The 19,718-nt window shown below is 42.4% G+C and overlaps 1 protein-coding gene across 5 annotated transcripts; it reads left to right on the forward strand.

Moving 5' to 3' along the window:
* Window positions 1–24: 24 nt before the first annotated feature.
* On the forward strand, window positions 25–18,833 carry ktn1 (kinectin 1). Of its 5 annotated transcripts, none has more exons than XM_026151140.1 (36): window positions 26–215; window positions 5,458–6,170; window positions 6,447–6,605; window positions 6,741–6,833; window positions 6,920–7,050; window positions 7,191–7,295; window positions 7,455–7,595; window positions 7,788–7,894; window positions 8,121–8,265; window positions 8,814–8,910; window positions 9,013–9,197; window positions 9,338–9,385; window positions 9,552–9,589; window positions 9,698–9,788; window positions 10,076–10,144; window positions 10,276–10,313; window positions 10,399–10,489; window positions 10,654–10,722; window positions 10,818–10,855; window positions 11,151–11,241; window positions 11,364–11,476; window positions 11,562–11,646; window positions 11,840–11,880; window positions 12,005–12,095; window positions 12,849–12,935; window positions 14,363–14,452; window positions 14,558–14,644; window positions 14,724–14,813; window positions 14,980–15,072; window positions 15,180–15,248; window positions 15,350–15,433; window positions 16,171–16,254; window positions 17,219–17,302; window positions 17,398–17,493; window positions 17,602–17,712; window positions 17,826–18,833. In XM_026151140.1, exons 2-36 carry the CDS (start codon window positions 5,459–5,461, stop codon window positions 17,853–17,855), a joined length of 3,783 nt encoding a protein of 1,260 aa, XP_026006925.1. In that variant the 5' UTR covers window positions 26–215; window position 5,458; the 3' UTR covers window positions 17,856–18,833. The 5 variants fall into 5 exon arrangements, with proteins under 5 accessions (XP_026006926.1, XP_026006925.1, XP_026006923.1 ...); XM_026151138.1 differs by having other exon boundaries at window positions 27–215; window positions 6,717–6,833; XM_026151139.1 differs by having other exon boundaries at window positions 27–215; window positions 6,450–6,605; window positions 6,717–6,833.
* The last annotated feature ends 885 nt before the right edge of the window (window positions 18,834–19,718 follow it).

Below are 19,718 nucleotides of genomic sequence, written 5' to 3' on the forward strand. Positions count from 1 at the left end.
GTGGCCTTCGGTGTGCCACGAGTCTCAAAATGAACGCTCCTTAGCAGGCTGACTGTGACCCGCCCCCGCGAACCAGAAACAGCAGATTCTCTGTGACGGATAGCGCAGAAGAAAGCCGGGTTGGAGCTGCCCTGGGAAGGCAGGAGTGTGCTGGTGTCAACGCAGAGCAACGCCATTTCACTACTAGCTAAGGGAACAGCAAACTGAAGCTACAGGTATTTCTAGCGGCTGTTTCTGGAAATCTTCTATTCGTTTCTTGTGAAAAAAGCTGCTCATCCCGTACTTAGCACAGCTTAGCTCTTCACGTAGGCCTGGGAACGGCCCTCAGGACTTTAACGGAAGGATGGGGACGGGTCAGAGATTTCAAGAGACACGGAGGCTAGGATCTGAGGAGGAATGAGGCCCGTGTGGGCAAATGTCCACCCCTCCAGAGAGTGTGAAAGAGAGTCAAAGTATTTCGGCTAACATTTGTGTGGTCAGTTCTGTCGCCTCTGTACTAATTGGATTGGGCAGCTAAGGCTAGTGCCTTGCTGTCGTTAGTTTGCTAGTTAGCTAGCCCATTCATAGTGTTGAGCTATAGCCACCTAGTCGAACTTAAAAAGTGGTGACGGCTCTTTTCGCTCATGGATTTATACACAGTAGCAACTGTTTATGACCGTGGCCGGAACACAGTTAATGTCCAGCAGTTGGACATTATTGCTCGTCATTCTGGGAAGTCATCTTTGTGACATGTGTTGTCTTTTCTTTCGTTTTCGAGGTTTATTTGAGTATGACGTGTGATAAATGACCTAGCTGGGCTAGCTTAGGCCACTTCTGCTTTTTCTGTGATTACATGCTGCGATCATTGACAGTGTTCCTCTAAGTGTAAGAATAGCTGCCATTGCTGACTAGTCAGCACAAGGCCCACGATGCTACGTGTGGCATGACCTAGCATGCTGGGACATTTAGGGCTCAGCTGGTAAATGTTGAGGTGACTCGGGGCTATATCACCAAGTTTAGGTGCTGGCAAGCACAATAAAAAGGGATTCTAATGGGGTTAGCGACCAAACACGTTACTGTTGAAAAGTGAGACTTTGTTAAACTGACTTTTACTCACTAAGTAAACACAAAACTAAAGTACGTCTCTGAAGGAGCTTGAGATTTCTTCCAAGACCTCACTGCCCCTATTTTAAAAAGCCTTTAGGGTTATGCCTCAGCTCCCTCTCTCTTTTGATGAAAGCATTGTTAGCTTTGCTTTACAACAGTGCTCGTTTTAGTTTCTTTGAGGTCTGTCTGTAGATGGGTTCTAATCTGAAGTGTTTTACTGTTGACATACTTTCCTGGATAAAGCCTGACAGGCAGGATCATATCCTTGCAGATAACCTTTTTGTTAATGTTTTCTAATAAAACCAAAACCACAGTCACTGTGTACTTTGGTACTTTCTGTAGTTTATTGCCAGAAGATTGATAAAGATGAATGTCAGTATTCAGAGAGAGCCAACTTCCATTTGACTTAACAATAAATCTAAGGTAGATTATTTTAATTGCCTGACTATCAGACTCTTTGTGAGTAAAAGGTGTTGTTGGTGAATATGATATTTCTTAAATTTTAAGAATAAAACAACATATTACAACAGTCTAGCTAATCTATGCAATTATTATAAATCAGAATACAGACACAAAACATGTAAACAAAATACAAATGACATGTAGAGATGAGGTTGATATAATGGCATCTCATTTGAAGGGCAAAAAAAACCCCCCACGCTCAAGAGTTTACTTTATTAGACAATGGTGGAGGAAGTAGAAAAAACAGTGGTCCATTTTTAACCCCCCATTTGTTTGTGATTTGTGCTCCTCTTTTCTGTCTTCTTACCCATTTACTCTCCAAATGGTAGGTCCTGTAAATTGCCCCTTCCTGACCCTAGTACTGCCAGATGTCACTTCCTGTTGAAAAGCAGGTCTTCTTTCCCACTGTCGCCAAGTGCTTACTCAGGGAAGACCATCTAATCATTGGAATTTCCCCTCTAATAATAAAGTCTTTGTCTTGAAGTGACTGTTGCTGTAACCCTGTACTAAACTTGAATTGAAAATGGCGCACTCTAAAGAAGCAATTTTCTTTTCATTACAAAGATGTTCTTCATCATTTCAAAGTAATTATAACATTAAAACATAAAGGTAAAGTGACTGCTAGTGCACCTCCTACAGTTTGTCGTGAACATTGACTTGCTGCTAGAAATAAAAAATCCTGCAGATACAGTCGTTACAGTCATAACGATTATATGAATTTATTATGTTATTACCACTTAATTACATTTTGTAACACATTTTCATTTGGCCGTCTCCCCACCATTCTACTGTAGGTTTGATCCAGAAAAATAGTTTTCATTTTTCATAGTGTTTATTAAACTTACATTGGCTATATAATGTATTGTAGAGAAACTGCACACTTGCTAAAAAAGCTCAATTTTTCTGTAGTGTCCTGGACTATAGATGTGTTTTAAAATGACTTGTTGCCTATTATACATTTATTATGTATGCATGGCCTGATTTTCAATTACTCTCTGTATTGCTTTTTGGATCTGATAGTTATCAGGAGTTGTCTCTGTGTCCATGTCTGCCAAAATCAAGAGGGCTGGCCAGCCAAGTGGTTAGATTCCGGGGAGCCAATAACCCGGGAGGGCTTTGTCCTGCGGGCTCATTTTGATGCTGGAACAAGCCTCAGGTCGTACAAAAAAAATCTCATGCACCTTCCAGTCTGAGGCTAGGGACTCAAAGCAACCAAGCCTCATACCTTCATACTGCTTACCCCACCCACACTTTAAATACCAGGAAGAAACGCGGAGTTATTTTGGCACATAATGTACTCTGGCATGGGAGTGTCCTCTAATATGCAATCAGCAATTTCCTGATCTAGCAGCAACTGAAAGTTAATGATTTTATTTACACTAGAAACTTGTGTTTGTAGTACATAGTTTAAAAGGGCTTCTTTATGTTTTGACCTTTTTTTAATATATAAAACCTGCAGTGTGTTCCAGGTAGTTAATGCTTGGGGCAGTCTCATCCAGAACTGTGAAATATATTTTTGGTTTTTAAGTGTTTCTTATTGGTTCAAGTGTAAAGCTTTAACGCTGAATGAATGGCACATTTTCTAATGAGGTCACAGATAAGATACCTGTACAAAAGACCAGCACAGAGTAAAATCTCTTATAAAGACCACATCTTGGTGCATGCTTTCACAGATATGTCTTTGCACACCGTTTATGTTTTCTGTGAGTGTGAAGGAATTCAGTCCTTGGGTTGGTTGAATAAGACAGCCATTTTCAATCAATTATTAAGATGAGACAATCTGATGTATTTGAGTCAAAGTAAAAGTAAAAATGTTATATAATAAAAACTGGACCCAAAAAAAAATGTTTCAAAGATGTTACATAATGGGGAGCTCGTAGTTTGTTCACAGGAAAGGCGTGCTGTTTCAAAGACAAACAATTTTTCAAAATTGGATCAAATAGTAGTCATAATGAGCCTGATGTGTTTTTATGTGCTGCGTGTAATGGGAAGGGTTGGGCGAGACAGGTAGGGGAGAAGGGAGTGAAACAGTATCAACATTATACTAAGCCTGCCAGTCCACAGGAAGCCCTGCAGTGGAAAGTTATTCTTAAATGTATTATCATGGGTAATCTGCTTATTCCAAATTACTAAAGACGTCTGCTCTACAACAGTGACTCCTACGCTGTATTGCTGCCACAAATCTTGAGTATAGTGGGATTGTGTCGCACTTCAGGTCACTCACTGTCGCTGCCACTCTGCATTGTTAGACACAATACTGCTGCCGTCACCCAGGGCTTAACTTACCCCCACTGTCAAAACACGGTGGTTTAATTTTTGTGATAAGTCGCCGTTTTGCACGTGGTGTCATTGTGTGTTGATTTGCAAGAGGTACTTTGCAGCAATGTTGTAAAATGGTTCGTTATTTATTTATTTTTAGTAAAGTTGCTGCCATTGCTGGAAATTTGCAAAGGATGTGACAAAAACATCTTATCGGGGCGATTAAAGCGAAAAAGATATGAACTAGGGAGGAAAAACTGGAGCCTAAAGGGGGAAATTTAGGGGGGAAAATGCCAGTTTGTGCTAGTTTATTCTTGCTGCATAGCCTTGAGGAGTCAGCTCAAACTCACCACATAGTTCCTAGAAATATCTTTGGCAGATGCAAAGCTGATGATGTCTTAGGACCACTTGACTCTGTAAACTCTGTTTGGGGTGGAAGAACATCATCTTCTTTTGGCTTTATGCAGGCGGGGGCCGAACTGCAGCTGCAGCAGATCTCATCCTGTGACACTTGGACGTAGGTGTATTTTTGCCCCTTGCAAATCCGGTCCGATATGAGTTTAGAATAACCACCGTGTCATTCTTGTGGGGGCTGAAAGAGGGAGGTGACTATTTAAGACACCGTGAGCCATTTTCTTTTTAGCCTAGTTGCCTTTCTAATGATCTTGACCTATTTGGTCCCCTTTTAAACCAGGGCAAACAAAGTTGAGTCTCACAGTCAGTGTTTTAGGCACAGGCGTGTCTCTCTGTACACAAGTTACACATGTGTACATACGTTAAGCTGTGTGGCTGGGGGACTGTCTTCTAATTGGATCATATTGCTAAGAGGGGGCAGGGTGTGAAGAAGAAGAATCTCCTCTCCTACCTTCTCAGCATTACTGGTGTGCTTACACTCCGGCCCCTATGTACACCTATCATAATCAATTTCCACTCATGAACTCTGCCTAGAGAATCAGGTCTGAACACTGTTCTGAGGTCTATAACCAAAGAGTTTGTGTAAAGATGCATGCAGTTTCAGGGTCTGAATAGTGAATTCAGTGTCCAAGTGAATTAAACCGGGATTCTTTTCTGTTTTCAAAAAGATGTCAGTTTGCAAGGAGATCTATAGCTCTGTCCTTCACTCTCCTGTCTGTGAGCTCAGTAAGCAGTTTCCTGTTGAGTCTGTTTTTGCAGTTGCAAGTTTCAAATCTTTGTGAATGCAGCATGTTGTTCATTCTGCGTATTCTAGTCCCCATTAAAATCAAAAGGCAGATAAACTGGGATATTTTTTTACAGTGTGACTGAAAAAGCGCTAGCCTGTGAGAATGCAATTTCTTAGCCTTTGTGAGGGATCCACCCTTCACTTGTCACATTCAGCCATCACTCTGGCTCCTGTGACTGAAACTTAATATGCTCGCTGAGAGACCAGCCAGACTTGTTAGATGGAAAGCAGCAGCAAGCTGACTGAGTGTATAAATCCTATAAATCTCATTATATCAGTTTCAATGTTTGAGCAGTTTATCCCCTCAGGATCTGCTATTTAGCTGTCTTTATCAGTCTATTAGACTTTATCTATTAAAATTTCAAACCAATATTAAGTGTAAATTGAACAAGATAAGTTTCCTAAACTAAGCTTGGTTTTGTTTTTCTTGGGTTATTGTCCACTTTCAGAATGGCGGTGGATATCTACGACTCTCAGTACCTGCTCATCCTGGCCCCTTCACTGGTCATCGCCCTCATGTTCCTCTTCTTCTGGCTTTTCATGAAAGAAACCTCCTACGATGAGGTGCTTGCTAAGCAGAAGCGTGACCTCAAGTTGCCACCAAGCAAGCCAGACCCCCGTAAAAAGAATGAAAAGAAGAAGAGCAAGAAGAAGGAGAGCTCCAGTGGGGGAAGTGGCGGAGGAACCGGAGGTGGGGGGGAGTCAGAGGAGGATTTGCGGGATTTCGATGTGGCTGAAGGTGCCAACAGCTCCACTGTGGAGGTAGAGGAGGAACCTGTGTCAGCTGCTACCCCTGATCCTGCTCTACCTACACCCACTCCCTACGTGCCTGTTTCGGTGTCACCAGAGGCTCCTACTGGTCTGAGAGAGAGAAAGAAGAAGGAGAAGAAGGCTGCCAAAGCTGCTGCTGCCGCCGCCGCTGCTGCTTCCGCTACCGCCGCCATCACAGTTTCTCCCTCTGAGGAGCCAGAAGTGAACGGCTCCAAGCCAGTCAGCTGCAAGACAGAGGCACCATTGGCTGCAAGCAAACAGTCCAGCACACCCTCACCGAAACGTGAGGTTCAGGTCCAGATCCAAGCTGTTCAGGCTCCCGTTCAAGCTCAGACACCTCCCCAGATTTCTGGGAAAAAGAAGGAAAAGAAGAAACAAAAAGTGGAGTCTGGTTAGTAACCAAGGGTAATGTTTAAAATGGTTGCAGTTTTGTTTTTTGGGGGTTTTTTTGAAAAAACATGAGAACTGCAAGTAGCAGTTTCATTTGGTTAGTATTTGTTTGAAATTACAGCAGTTGTGGTGAAATTGAGAAGATATATTGCTGTAGTTGCTACTTTCTCAAGTTCGGATATTTGTGCCAGTAACTTTAATGATAATCGAGCATTCTTATTTAATCAATCAAGGCAACCTGAGAAGGTTTTCTGAACTTGCCGTCCTGTCTTTCCAGCAGATGAGCAGCATACAGAGGTTAAAGTGGAGCAGGCCCCAGCTACTGTCAAGAAAGAAGCTCCCATTGTGGCTGAAACCAAAGTTTTAGATGGTGCAACTCAAAGCGTGACCAGTGGCAAAAAGAAGAATTCTGCCAAGAAGCAGAAAACTGATCATGGTAATGATGATAAAATATTGCATTATTAATTAATAACATTAAATTTGAAGAATTTGGCTCTATTAAGACTCTAAAGACAAAATCTAATAAAGAGTATTTTCTGAAATCCAGTTGATGAAGCCCATATTTTGCCAGACTCAGCAGCTTCTGCTAACCACCAGACAGCCCATAACGATGACGCACCATCCAAAGGGTCTGGCAAGAAGCAGAAAAATGAGACTGATAAGGGTAAGAGGTGAAAGCGTGGGTTTTTAATCCCAAAATATTTGTAAGCCCTTTTAAACTCAGTTTCTCGTTTTTGCTGGCCTTAACAGAGAACACAGAGGTGAAACTGAAGGAGCTGCTCTCCGGTCTGTCCAGCCTGGCTCTGTCAGATGCAGAGGCCGTCAGTGTGATGGCTCTACTGCGAGAGAAGAGCCCTAATGCCGTGGACGCCTGGCACAAGGTGAGAGATTAATAAGAGATAAGCTGAATTGGGTGCTGTCACAAACAACATTCCACACTGTTTGCATTTGGCAGGCCACCCAGTGTTTGTAGTTGGACTTTCTATGCCTTCTTTTAAAATGTGTTCTCTTTCGCTGACAGTCCTCAACTAGGCCTGACCCGACTGCCCAGGAAAGGGAAAAGCTTCTGACAACTCTGCAGGAGGAGGCCTCCATTGCCAAAGACAAAGTGAAACAGCTCAGTCAGGTCTAGAGTCCAATCTTTTTCTTTCTTTTTCTTTCTTTTTTTTTGTTCCCCCTAATGATTGTGACATGACTGATTTCCTTCCAACTTAATCTCTGTAATGCTGGAATAATTCCGCTTGGTTCAGTAAAATGCTTAATTTAGCTTCATACTTTGCTTCAGGAGCTGCAAGTTGAGAAGCAGAAGACAAACAGGGTGGAATCAATGATGAGGGAGCAACGCGCAGCGATGGAGAAAGAACTGGGCAGTATGCAGGTCAAAGCACAGGGCACCTACCAAGAGCTCCAGACAATGCAAATAAAGGTGAAGCCTTACATTTCAACTATTTTCAGTACAGCAAGTACTGGCTTGTATTATACTTGATAACACTTGGGTAACTGCTAGTGTTGTTTAAGAAATGAGGAATTTCAAAAATATGAAGAAAAAAACTTCTGGCAGCTTCTTTGGCACTCCAGAGAGAGTTGGTGAAGACTCAGTACTGTTAATTGTGTGTAGTTTCAGCAGGTGAGGGAGCAGCTGGAAGGCCAGATCAGTCGATTGCAGCAAGAGAACAGCATCCTGAGGGACGCAGTCAGCTCCGCCACCAACCAGATGGAGAGCAAGTCAGTGTTACACAGCTGTTCACGCTCCCTAGAGTTCCATATATCTCTCATGCTCAGCGTAGTGAAGCATAGTGATTCCAGCTATCTCTCTTAGTCACCTCATTGTCTTTTTACCTTATCTTTCGTTACACAATAGTCTAAGCTATTTGTAGAATGCTTCTGCTGCAATTTCCCATACATATCCCTTAACAAACGCATTTTCGTGTCATGTACGTGTGCTTGATAGGAATTCGGCCGAACTAAACAAGTTGCGTTCCGAGTATGCCGGCCTGATGAAAGAGCTATCAGACAGCAACAGCAAGCTGCAGCAGGAGGAGCACCAGAGGAAGTCACTGGAGGTCAGCTACAAGCAGAACGTGTCCCAGCTGGAGGTACGCTAATCCAGATGCACGGCGTGTTTATTTAGCCTGTGCTTCAGTTTCCCCAGCTGAGACAAAAATGAACCGAGTTGTGCAAAACCTGGTCATGCTTCAAATCTGGTTAGCGGGTGTGGCAGCATTACTCGGGAAATGGGAGGAGGTTGTAGTGGAAGTCCCGGTGAGGGTTATGGGAAACAGAACCTGAGCTGGAAGGATTTTTGTTGCCTTTGGAAGCAGGAATGTTTGAGGCTTTGTGCTGTGTATAAACAACACTTTTCTTGCTAGACACTCAGATGAGCCTTTCCCGGCTTGTCGCAGACCACGATCATAAGATGGAGATTTAAATTGCTGGCTCGACACAAACAAGTCTTGGCAAAGAGCCTTAGTGCGAGAATTACACTGTGTAGAAAAAAATCAGAGAAAGAATCTGCACATAAGCCTCTAGATATTCTGATGGATTTCATAAAGTTTTAATTTCCTCTGCAAAATTTATACGATCGCTCAATTCCAATGAAAATGTATGGAAGGAAGGTGTTCACAGAGTTTGTATCTGTCTCCAGGCACAGCTGCAGGATGCTAAGCGCCGCTGGGAGGAGCTGCAAAACTTTATCCACAGTGTCAATGCCGAAAGAGAGAAAATTCAGACCTCCAAACAAGGTGATAAAACATAACATTGCACCAAACAAAAGTTTTAATTCTTGTGAACCCTAAAAAAAAAAAAATGATGGTGGCTCAGTGACGGCTGTCGTGTGGTTGCAGAGCTCCACAATCAGCTGCTGGCAGTTGAGGCTGAGATGAGCAACAAGAACAAGGAGATCCAGACTCTACACAGCAGCCTGACTGAAGCTGTGGTCTCCAAGGACCGGCTGGAACAGAAAGTGAGGGAGCTGATGGAAATGTCCAAGCACAGTATGCAGGACGACTCGCTCCAGGCCCGAGTTCAGGTGTGCTCACAACTCGCAGTGCCAAACCTGCAGCAAGAAAAATGAAACTGTTATTGTAGTTACATGGAATGATATCAAAATGGATGTGAATGATCTTATAGTCCTCAACCTAATGCTCACTAATGACTTGTGTTTAACAGGAACTTATGAATGAGAACAAAAGTCTTCAGGTCCAGATCTCTACGCAGGTAAATGGGTCAACTTCACACACTTATCATTTAAAGTCAATATGGGATGAGTACCTAGATGGCTCTGTGTGTGTGTGTGTGTGTGTGTGTGTGTGTGAGTGTGTGTGTGAGTGAGAGAGAGAGAGAGAGAGAATGTAGGCTAATGACATTTCTGTTTGATATCTAGGCCACTCATGTCTCCCACATTGAGGAGCTGCAAAAGCTGTAAGAAAGATTTCATCTTCTCAGATATTGTGGATCACATTCCAGGCTGTATCACTGAGCTATATTTCATCTTTCCCTGTGTTGTTGTTGTTTTTCTTTTTTGCCTAGTCTGGCTGAAAAAGAGCTGCAGCGAAAAAGTCTGGAGGATTCTCTAAATGCTGAGAGGAGCAGTGGGGCTAGTAGAGAAACGAACATGCAGGTATTTTCAGAAGAGCACTTCACTACAGCTTCTCTTACTAACATTGTACCAGTTCATTAGTTTGCAGGAATGTGTTGCTGTGTTGAGTGGAAATGTAGTTTTGAAGTCCTCTTCCCGTGCAGATTTGCAGATATTTTGGGTTCAGATGACAAATTGATTTAATGCACTTCCTGGTATTGTAAACCTAAGACAGAATTAGGAATTCTTTATAATTTCCAAGTGATTGCACAGTATGTCAGATCCTCCCCTGTCTTGGCATAATAAGTGTCGCATGCATTCATCTGCAGGCCTTGCACAATGAGAACATGTCACTGAAGGCAGAGATTCAGAATCTGCAGGCACAGATTTCTGATCAGGTTAGTTGTGTTGCTTTGCTTTACTGTTTAAGAAAAAAGAATCCACTATATGTTGGTGTGGGTTTTTTGTTTGTTTGTTTGAGAGGTTGTTTTTCATTTAAAACAATCTACTTTTGGATGTCCTCTTGCAGACTGCATCCCAGCTGGCTTTGGACCAGTTCCAGAAGAGGTGGGTATGAGAACTGGAACACATTTTAAATACATCAGCGTCTTAATCTGTCTATGAAATAAATGATCCATAATTCTTTGAACAGTGTCCGGGAGAAGGAGGAAAACATGAAAACTGTAGAGGGCCTGTTGGAGAAAGGGTTGATTGAGGTGGCCAACAAAGAGGAGGAGCTTAAGGTATCTGTTTTCTCTAAAAGACACAATCAAAACATGCTGGCTCATATAAACATATTTATCTGACCACAGCTTCCCCTAAGTGACTCTGCATAATACTGTTGGCCTGCTAACCACAATCTTTAATTGATATGAAGTCTTAAACTAATTTGTTTCCCCTAATATAGACTGCAAGGAAAGGGAATGAGTCACTTCAACAAGAAATTGAGGACCTTAAGAAAAAGATGGATAAACAGGTGGGTTCTAAAATGATTATTAAGAAGTATTTCCTGAATTTTTGATTCCTATTCTGTATATATTTTTTTTCCTTTTTTCTTCCCTCTAACTAAAGGTGTCTTCAGAGCTGATGGTGGAAGAACTCCAGAGCAAGTAAGATCAATAAAGTTTATTTTGATTATTTAGTACAAAGCTTTAGTTCCAACCATATCCTATTCATGAAAACAAAGGCTACTACTGACTCTGTAAGCATATAAAAAAACGACTTCCCCCTGGCAGTCCAGGACACTCCTAAGACACACCCCTCATAGTAGCTCTTTCAACATCCATTCCCATTGGAACAAGAGGCTGTCTATTGTTGAATGTCCTCTCATTGTTGATATTGTGAAGATAAGCAGATTTCACAGGCTTTACAATATAATGACCCTTATTTTATTGTGCTTCAAAGGATCCAAGAAAAGGAAACAAAGCTGAAAATGGTGGAGGAAAGTCTACAGGCAGCACAAGACAGCAGCTCGGCCAGAGAGAAGACAGTTGAGGTGCAGCCCTTTCCTTGTATCAGTATAAACAGTTTGGCAGATTTCAAAAGACCCTTTCTTCACATTGTTCTTCAGTGTTGTCCTTGTTTGGGCTCTTGTCTGAATCAGTTTTTGTCTCACAGGCTCTGGAGCAGCAGTTGGCTGCCTTGCAGGCAGAGATGGAGCAGCTGAGACAGAAGGAGACAGCAGAAGCGCTGACCAGCTCTGCTACTCAGCTCCAAGAACTCCAGGCTCAGTGAGTTAAATCAGCACCTCAGTGTAAGCTCACTACGCACACGCCTTTCAAATCCGACTTTTGATGACCAACATTTGACCAACAGGCTGGTGGGAAAGGACCAGAAGATCCAGACACTACAGAGTGAGCTGGAGGCAAGGACGAAGGAGCTAAGCGAGAAGATTCAGCAGGTACAGCAACAGTGCTCATGTTACACATTTTCTGGCTAAAATCATCCAGATGTCATTTGAGGAGGGGGGGGCTCTCTTTACTATGTTAAAGGTTGTCGTCATGCTATAGCTTCTTTATTTGGCTGTTCCTATTTTAGTGTCATGAGATATTCAGTGCTGGTTTTCATTGTCTGTTTCTCTCCCGCACATATAGCAGTCCCACACGGTAGTGCCAAGCCCTGAGCTCCTTACAGCGTGAGTAGTATTGCATGGCATATCAAAACAATACCAATGCTGTTTTATTTTTTAGGCCTGTTTACTGTATTGTACCGGAAGTGTGATCAGTTTTGTAATGTGTGGTTCTGCTGTTTTCTGTCAGGTTGTCAGAGAAGGAGAAACAGGTCTCCATTCTGCAGGCTGAGCTGGCTGAGCTGAGGAACACCGTAAACCTTCAAAGGAAGAAGAATGATGTAGGTTTCACATAGCAATGACCTGAACTGTGGAATGGCACAGGTCAAACCCTATGAGCAATCAGCCCTGCCCATTGTGTTTCACAAAGCACTCCCCCCACAGTGTTGCACACTGCATATATTCATTCTGCCTATTGTTGTCTGCCACTCGCTTTTTGTTCATTTTAAATAGTGCTTTTTTTCCTTGTTTTGTTTGTTTTAAACCAAATACACATTTTTCTTCAGCTCAGGTTGTGTATGTAACACGATTACACACACATCAGTTCAGTGTCTGTTTTGGATTGCTTAAGCTGAGCATTGCATAAGAGGGCTTCCAGCCTACTCTTGTTGTGCTCGCCGCTGGCCATGACTGTTTCAGCAAGCCTGTTTGTGCTTGTGGGTGATTCAGAGCATTAGAAACTCGTCTCTCTTATTTTTGAGAGGTTTATTTAATCTGAGAAGCATATAAACATATTTGTATTATTATATGCACACTATAGTTGAAGACACTTATTTTAATTAGAAATAAAACGAATATTTTTTTACTAAATATACCTGTGCAGGCTGTGCATGTTGTTTTAAACCACACATGGTGTCAGAGTAGGACTATCAAGACTTTTTGTTTTTTACATATTTTTAGCTAGTGGAGCATGGATGAGAAATGCCTTTGGTTCGTTTTGTTACTCTACCAGTCTTTATTTGAGGGTCACTGAATGCATTCCCCCCCCCGAGGCTGAACTGAAAGTAGTATCTCTCTGGAACTGACCAAAACAGGAGCTTCGGGAGAAAAACTGGAGTGCAATGGAAGCTCTGTCAGCCACCGAGTCCATGCTTCAAGGGAAACTCAGCAAAGCTGTCAAGGTTCGACACCTCACCTCAGTCTGCTTCACTCTAGTTCCAATCTGATGCATCCCCCTCCGAAACGCTGTGTTTTGCCATAATCGACCCAGTGAAATTTCTTTTCTGCCATCATCCATAACAACGCTGCATACTCATTTACCTTCACTCCTCCCGCTCTGTTGTTTGGCCTCAACTTTTTAATTGGCTGTTTTTGAGCTGTTGAACTACAGTAATCTGCTCCCCCTCGGGCATCTCCGACTTTATTTAACAAATATTGGCCTCTTAAGTGTGTATACATAACTTTCCTTGACGCTTTTAAGTGTAAGAGGTTTATTTTTTCCTTTCCTTACCCAAAGCTTAGGTCGATGCTTGGAAATGAGTGTGCAGTGACTTAGAAATTCACTAGATGTCATTAGATTGAGATTCATTGTAATCATTTGCAGCTTCCTGTCGTCTCTCTGTCATGTGGCATGCTTTGTGACATTGTACTGTTAAGATCACCAGTTAATCAAAGAAAATCTGTTTAATTCAAATCTAGTCCTTTTTTCCCTTTTTGTATAAGAGAAGTGTTAACATTCAAAGCTTGTAATGAATATGCAGCAGTCCTCTAATGTTTCTCAATGCTCTGTTCTCACAACTGAAACATCTTTGTTCTCTATCAGGGTGAACAAAGTGCAACTAAATCAGCTGTTCTTTTCATGCATTTCTACTTCATGTAGAGTTTGCTCCCAGATAGCTGTGCTATTAAGAGTTACAGTAACGTTTATTTCAGTCATCCTCCTACATTAGGTGAGGGTACATGCCGAACTATCTGCACAGCAGCTGCTCTCCTGCCATTTGAGTACAGTAGAAAGCACCTTCTCGCGCCTGAGCCAGGGAGTTCCTTGGCAGCTGTTGTGTGCTATCGGTGCATGCTGGTTGGTTGTATTCAGCTCCACACTCTGTGTCAAAGCTGTCTTGTGACAGCGTGTTAATGCAAACAGTGGTTAGACAGCCAGCTGGCTCGTGTATGGCATGCGTTCCCCCTTTCAGACCTCAGAGTTGATGGTGTGTTATTAGAGGACTGATCAGTACTTTTTGTTTGTTGGCGAGTATCAAGGTAAATTTGTGAACACAAATGAGAGATGCTCTGAATCTGATGTGACACATGGCCTAGCTGTGGTCCATTGATGCTTATGGTTTCTCAGAGTAAATGGAACTGGGAGTGAGATTTTTGTTTTTTTGTCCTTTAATAACGAGCTGGCATTATAAAATTTGTGGGATTTTGATTGAAGCAGTCTGATCACTGGTTTGAAACAGATTGATGGGGGTTAAGAGAAAGTTGGTGGTTATATTTGCTTGGATGACCACTGGACCTTGTCATCGAAAATATCTTAAGTATTTAAACAGTCATTTGTTAATCTCCTCTTCTCTTTTTATTCCTTTACAATTTGCTCCCTACCTTCTAGGAGAACCAGACAGCGCTGGCTGTATGTCAGGCTGAGTGCCGAGATGTTCTGCACAGACTTCTTCCACATGTGCCTCTGCCTTCTGAACAGGTATGAGAGGAAACATTTACCTCTATGCTAAATGCATTTTTACACTACAGCTACATGTTGTGTGGTTGATGTTTACTTCATTTTTCCACCTTAATTGTCCTGTAGAACCATCAAGAATGGCTCCAAAGATTTGAAAGGGCAGCAGGTGAAAACTCAGCTCCACAATCCAGCCCTGGATCAGGAGACTCGGAGGTAAATTTGGAAAAAATGCAAAGTTGAACATCATTCCTTTTTCAAATGAGTCCATCAGTAAGTACGATCCACTTTCTAGGAACTGGCTGAGAAACTGAAAGAAGCTGAGGAAACTCAAAGGGTTCTACAGAAAGACTGTGAGACGTACAAGAAGGTTTTGGCAGAGACAGTAAGAGTTATTTTTATTTTGCTTTTGGGTTTGTTTGTTTGTTTGTTTGGGGGGGTTCTATTTTTAGTTTTTTTTTAGGGGGGTGAGGGAGTTGCCATCAGTTGCCATTATGGCAGCACAGTGATCTCCCTTCCAAATGGAGCTGTCATTTCTGTTGTGTCCACAGGAGGGCATCCTGCAGCGCCTCCAGAACAGTGTGGAGCAGGAGGAGTCTCGCTGGAGGGTGAAGCTGGAGCTATCGCAAGCAGAACAAAGAGAGGTATGGATTCAGGTTTAGCAAGAGATAAAACTCCAAAATGCACAGTCACTGAAGTGAAATATTGAGAGTTCTCTCTCACTGGATCGTTCTTCTTTCTTTGATCTCAGATGAGCCAGAAAGTCGCAGCTTTGGAGCAAGAGGTCGAGAGACTAACTGATGAAGCAGAGTTGGAAAATGTCAGTAAACCAAACACACAAAAAGTCTACAATGTACACTCGCAAATGTCCTGTTAGAGCGGCTGTCATTTGTATCTCTGCTCATCTGTTGTGCTCTGTAGCTGAGAAGAGAAAAACAGCACTTGGAGTCTGAGTTGGAGAGGGCAGAGCGCGAGAGTGCCACTTATGTGACAGAAGTCAGAGAGGTGAGCAGAAACTGGACTCCTTCAGTCATGTTTAACCTCTTGAGGTGAACGTGCGACCTCTGTGTAACAGTTGAGCTGTTTTCACACATGCACCTTTACCCTGAACATTTGCAGAGAGCACCCAACAGAGGTTGCGTTGAGACTGCAAATGTTATATGCAGTCTGATTGGACATTAGACTACAGAGATGGCAGTTTAAGTCTTTGTAATGTCGGATCGCACTGATGTGTGGTTAGCACAGGTAACATCCTGGTGCATTCACCACTAGCTAGTGAATGTCATGTGCAAGGCTCTACCCACACAGCCCCCTCACTTTAAAAAGACTTAAGTATTTCCATGAGTGCAAATGTGTCCAATTTAGGCTATTTCAGCATTTTCTGCTCTGTGCTACATCTGAGAAACGGATAACTGTGAGAAATATCCCAAATTAAGTCTTGAAATTGTCCAAAGTTCATGTGTGAAAACTGCTCCATGTGTGGTGTTTTGTGGCATCCCACCGTTTGTTTATTCTGGGAATATAAAGTTCACACAGCACAGGTTTTTGTTTTGTGTGAATTTAATCACTTATGAATCTGGTTATCTGCAGTCATGCACAACTGGTTCCCTCTGCTTCATTTATGACCTTTTTTTTTTAGTTGTGGATGCCTTATGACTGCATAAACTGTGTGCTGGTAGTGCTGACCTGGTTCACCTATGACAGACCCACATTAAACAAAACCCTGTCAAACTCAATTTCAGCTCAAAGATCTGTTGACTGAATTGCAGACCAGACTTGATGGCTCATATACAGAGGCTATCAGACAGAATGAGGAGCTGACTTTGGTAAGCGTTGCTCACCCTCTAGCTAGAGCTCCTTTAAATCTTAGCCTTTATTGCACTCAGCAGTGGCGCGACACTGACTGCAACAGAACGGGGTTCTCTATCTACTGCAAAACTGTGGGTCATCATTCACAAACTCTGTAGATTTGGACTTGTATGGTGGAGTCATGAATAAGATTTGGGGGGGGGGGGGGATTTCCAGCTTCTGAGTGATGACTCACCTTTACTTTGAGTTATAATACTAACTCTTCTTTTTCTGCACCTGCACTCTACTTGTGTCTAACAAATGGCTTGCTAATTAAAAATCTTCTTTCTCTGCCAGGCCAAAAGTATGCCCCCTCTTTGTCTATCACTTATAATTTAACTTCTCTGATGCCTTCAGGCAAGCCTTGCGTCTGTTTTGTCTGATAGTCACTGAATGTCTTCGGTGGTCATGAATCTTTAGTAGTTTTAAGCAATATTTTGGCTGTGTTCACTTCAACAATAGCACTATAAGAATGACGATCACGTTGCTATGTGGTTCATACCAATTGGTGTGCATTCCTTCTGTTCTTGTGTTAAGTGATTGACATAATGACTGGATTTATCTTACAGTTGTGGAAAAACTGAGACAGAAATGTGCAAAGTCTGGAAAGTTATCAGTGATACAGTCATTTCTTCTGAAGTACACACGAAGTATTGCAATGTCTGATAAAATTTAGGGAATTACTTTATTACTTAAACAGGACTTCCTGGATTATGATTCATCCTCTCAGCTTGTACCAAAAAGCCCACATGAGCTTAGTGCTAATTTTGGTTTGAACATTGTCTAAGCAGGCCCAGGGAAAAAATGAAATCTGTGCAAATGTTGAACTGTTTAATGTAGTTATGTTGGCAGGAGGATTTGTATATGTTCTGAAAAACTAGAAGCGGGACTCAAAGGCCAGGTCAACAGTGCAAAATATCTAAATGTCTGGTTTCTTTCCAGCTGAAAACCCAGCTCACTGAGACGCTGTCGAAGCTGGAGGCAGAAGAAAACGAGAGGCAAAAAGTGGCTGGTGACCTGTATAAGGTAACGGGAATGATCTGGATTTCATTACACTTCTGATAAAGGTCAAACTGCCAACCACAATGCTAACAAGTGGAAATTGCTGTCCCTTCATGCAGGCCCAACAGTCTGTTGATCTGATCCAAGGGGAGCTCTCAAAAGTGACAGACAATGCTGATGACTTGATCGAGAACAGCAGTCTGTCATCACAAAGAGTAAGGGCAGTTTGAGTGTTGTAACACTGTTGTGACACCAAATGTTTATGTAGTGACATCTGATCCTTTTAATGTCATGTTAAGACCAAAAAATTGTGTTTGTGACAGGAGGAGATTGACAGAAACGAGAAAATGACTGCGGGATTGGGTCAGACAGTCAGCGAACTGCAGCAGCTGCTACAAACTGTCAGCCGGCAACTCACTAAGAGACAGGAGGGGGTGAGGCCTTTTGATCGTGCGCTTTGTTATTCACAATTGGGTATCATACTCCTGTCTTTCCTCTTGCCAATGAAGATTAAACTTTGCAATTGAATGTTTGTGCTTTCCCTCAGGAGGCTGATAAAGATCTGCCCAAGGTATAGTGAGACCCCCACGCAGCCACCCTGACTGTATTACAGAGACCACCTTTGACTTTCGGTCTCATCCTGACCACATCACAGCATACTGTCACACCCAGCCACTTCCTCCGTTTCAACCTCTATCACTGCACTTGTACTGTAGGCAGCCTCAAACTGACTCTGGCCAAAACGCTGGCAAACCACTCCCAGACTCACTGCTGGCCACAGAGGAGCAGGCAGAGGTTACAGTTAACTCCAGGCACTATACCAAAATACACACTATTCCACTCCCACCACATTCCTCTTCTTTTAGCAACAATGCCAGTTAATTTTTATTCTAAACTTAATGACATCCAGCATAATTTAAACTATGTGGAAACCATTCCTCCGTTTTAAATTGCTTGTATTTTTCACTGAAATCCTTTTGAGTACTGCAGTAGTTTTGTTGTTATTTGTGTTAAGAGAGGGCAGTGATACGAATTTCCAACTCGACTAAACAAACTTTGGTTTTTCAGTCCTTTTCTTCTTAACTTAAAGATATGTAGTGTTTAAATGTATCAGTTAGGACCTGCTGAAATACACTGTTGTTGATCTGTTTTCCTCCTGATCAGAAAACTATCCAACTGTGCATCCATTATGCATTTATTCATTCATAGCTCCATGTTATACCTTGGCTCAGTACTGGGTGGGAGAAGGGAGATCAGAAGAGGTCTCAGCATATCTGAAGGGTCACTACGTGACTGTAACTATGGAGATGCATGGACAAATTGTACTCAAGTCTGTACTGTAGCTCCAAACAGAAGGGAGTGTGTGTGACCCTGGCTGTGTACGGCCAGGTCAACAGTGTAGGGGTTTTTAATCCTACTGCAACTACTCTAGGAATAAGCGTCCCATATCATCTGTAATCAGCACTCGCTATATTGTTGCTAAGATCATTAACACTGAAGATTTTGTTCTTTTTGTAACGGGTGATGTTAATAAAAGGGATGCTTGATAAATCTGTTCAGCCTCCTGTGCTGCTTCCCCCCCCCTTCTACCAATGCACTTCCCTCTTCTCGCCACAGTGGGGCAGCATATAACCTAAGTTGGAACTTGAATTGATTTTGTTTATAGCCTTAACAATCCTGAACATGGGGAAAGGAAAAGTCAAAGCTTCTGTTAATGGTGCGATTGCTAGCAGGTAAATTCAGCATGACAATGCAGAATAAACATGTCCATCATGCAGAGGCGTTATTCTGGGTAAGTGTTTTTGTATAATAGTAAAAAAGCTTGATATTGCGTGCCCTCAATAATGGAACATTTGGGGTGTGACCAGGTTCCTGTGATAGTAACATGCTGTATAATCCCTCACTATGGGACACTTTTTCTGCTTTGTGTGAGGCTTACAAATTCTATCAGCGGTACAACTCTTATGAAAGAACTAGTAGCTAAAATCTAGAACCTTCCAAGGATGACACCTGTAATGCTGGAAAGTACCACTCTACTGTGATCATTTGAAAGTGAAATTTTACTATTCTACTTGAGCCCTTATAAAGGCACAAAGGCCTGGGTGTATTCTTTCTAAATTTTCCATATTTTCTTTGCCACCTCCGGCTTTTTATTTTTGACAAAAGGATAAATCTGCATGCGACTAGACATGACTTGACTGTGACTTCTCTTCGCAGAAAGCTCTTGCTCTCATCTTTTGCATGTTAAAAGGCCTTTAAAACAACAGGACTGTTGTGCTGCCTGGAGGAGGGGTGCGGGTCAGATCAGGAACACAGGCAACATGGAATCAGCACATTCCTCACATTCTCCCACACTGTCATGCTCCAGTCAGCTGACTGGAGGTCTAGCTGTTGCCTTCATGGAAACCTCGCGAACAAATATGCTTCACAGCATCTTTGA

The sequence above is a fragment of the Astatotilapia calliptera genome, chromosome 19 (genome assembly GCF_900246225.1).
Source record: "Astatotilapia calliptera chromosome 19, fAstCal1.2, whole genome shotgun sequence".
Lineage (NCBI taxonomy): Eukaryota > Metazoa > Chordata > Actinopteri > Cichliformes > Cichlidae > Astatotilapia > Astatotilapia calliptera.

Coding starts and splice junctions, on each gene's coding strand:
- ktn1 (XM_026151138.1), top strand. CDS start 5,459: ATGGCGGTGGATATCTACGACTCTCAGTACCTGCTCATCCTGGCCCCT. Junction 7,895..8,120: donor ACCAACCAGATGGAGAGCAA/GTCAGTGTTACA, acceptor TGTGCTTGATAG/GAATTCGGCCGAACTAAACA. Junction 11,477..11,561: donor CTCCAAGAACTCCAGGCTCA/GTGAGTTAAATC, acceptor TTTGACCAACAG/GCTGGTGGGAAAGGACCAGA.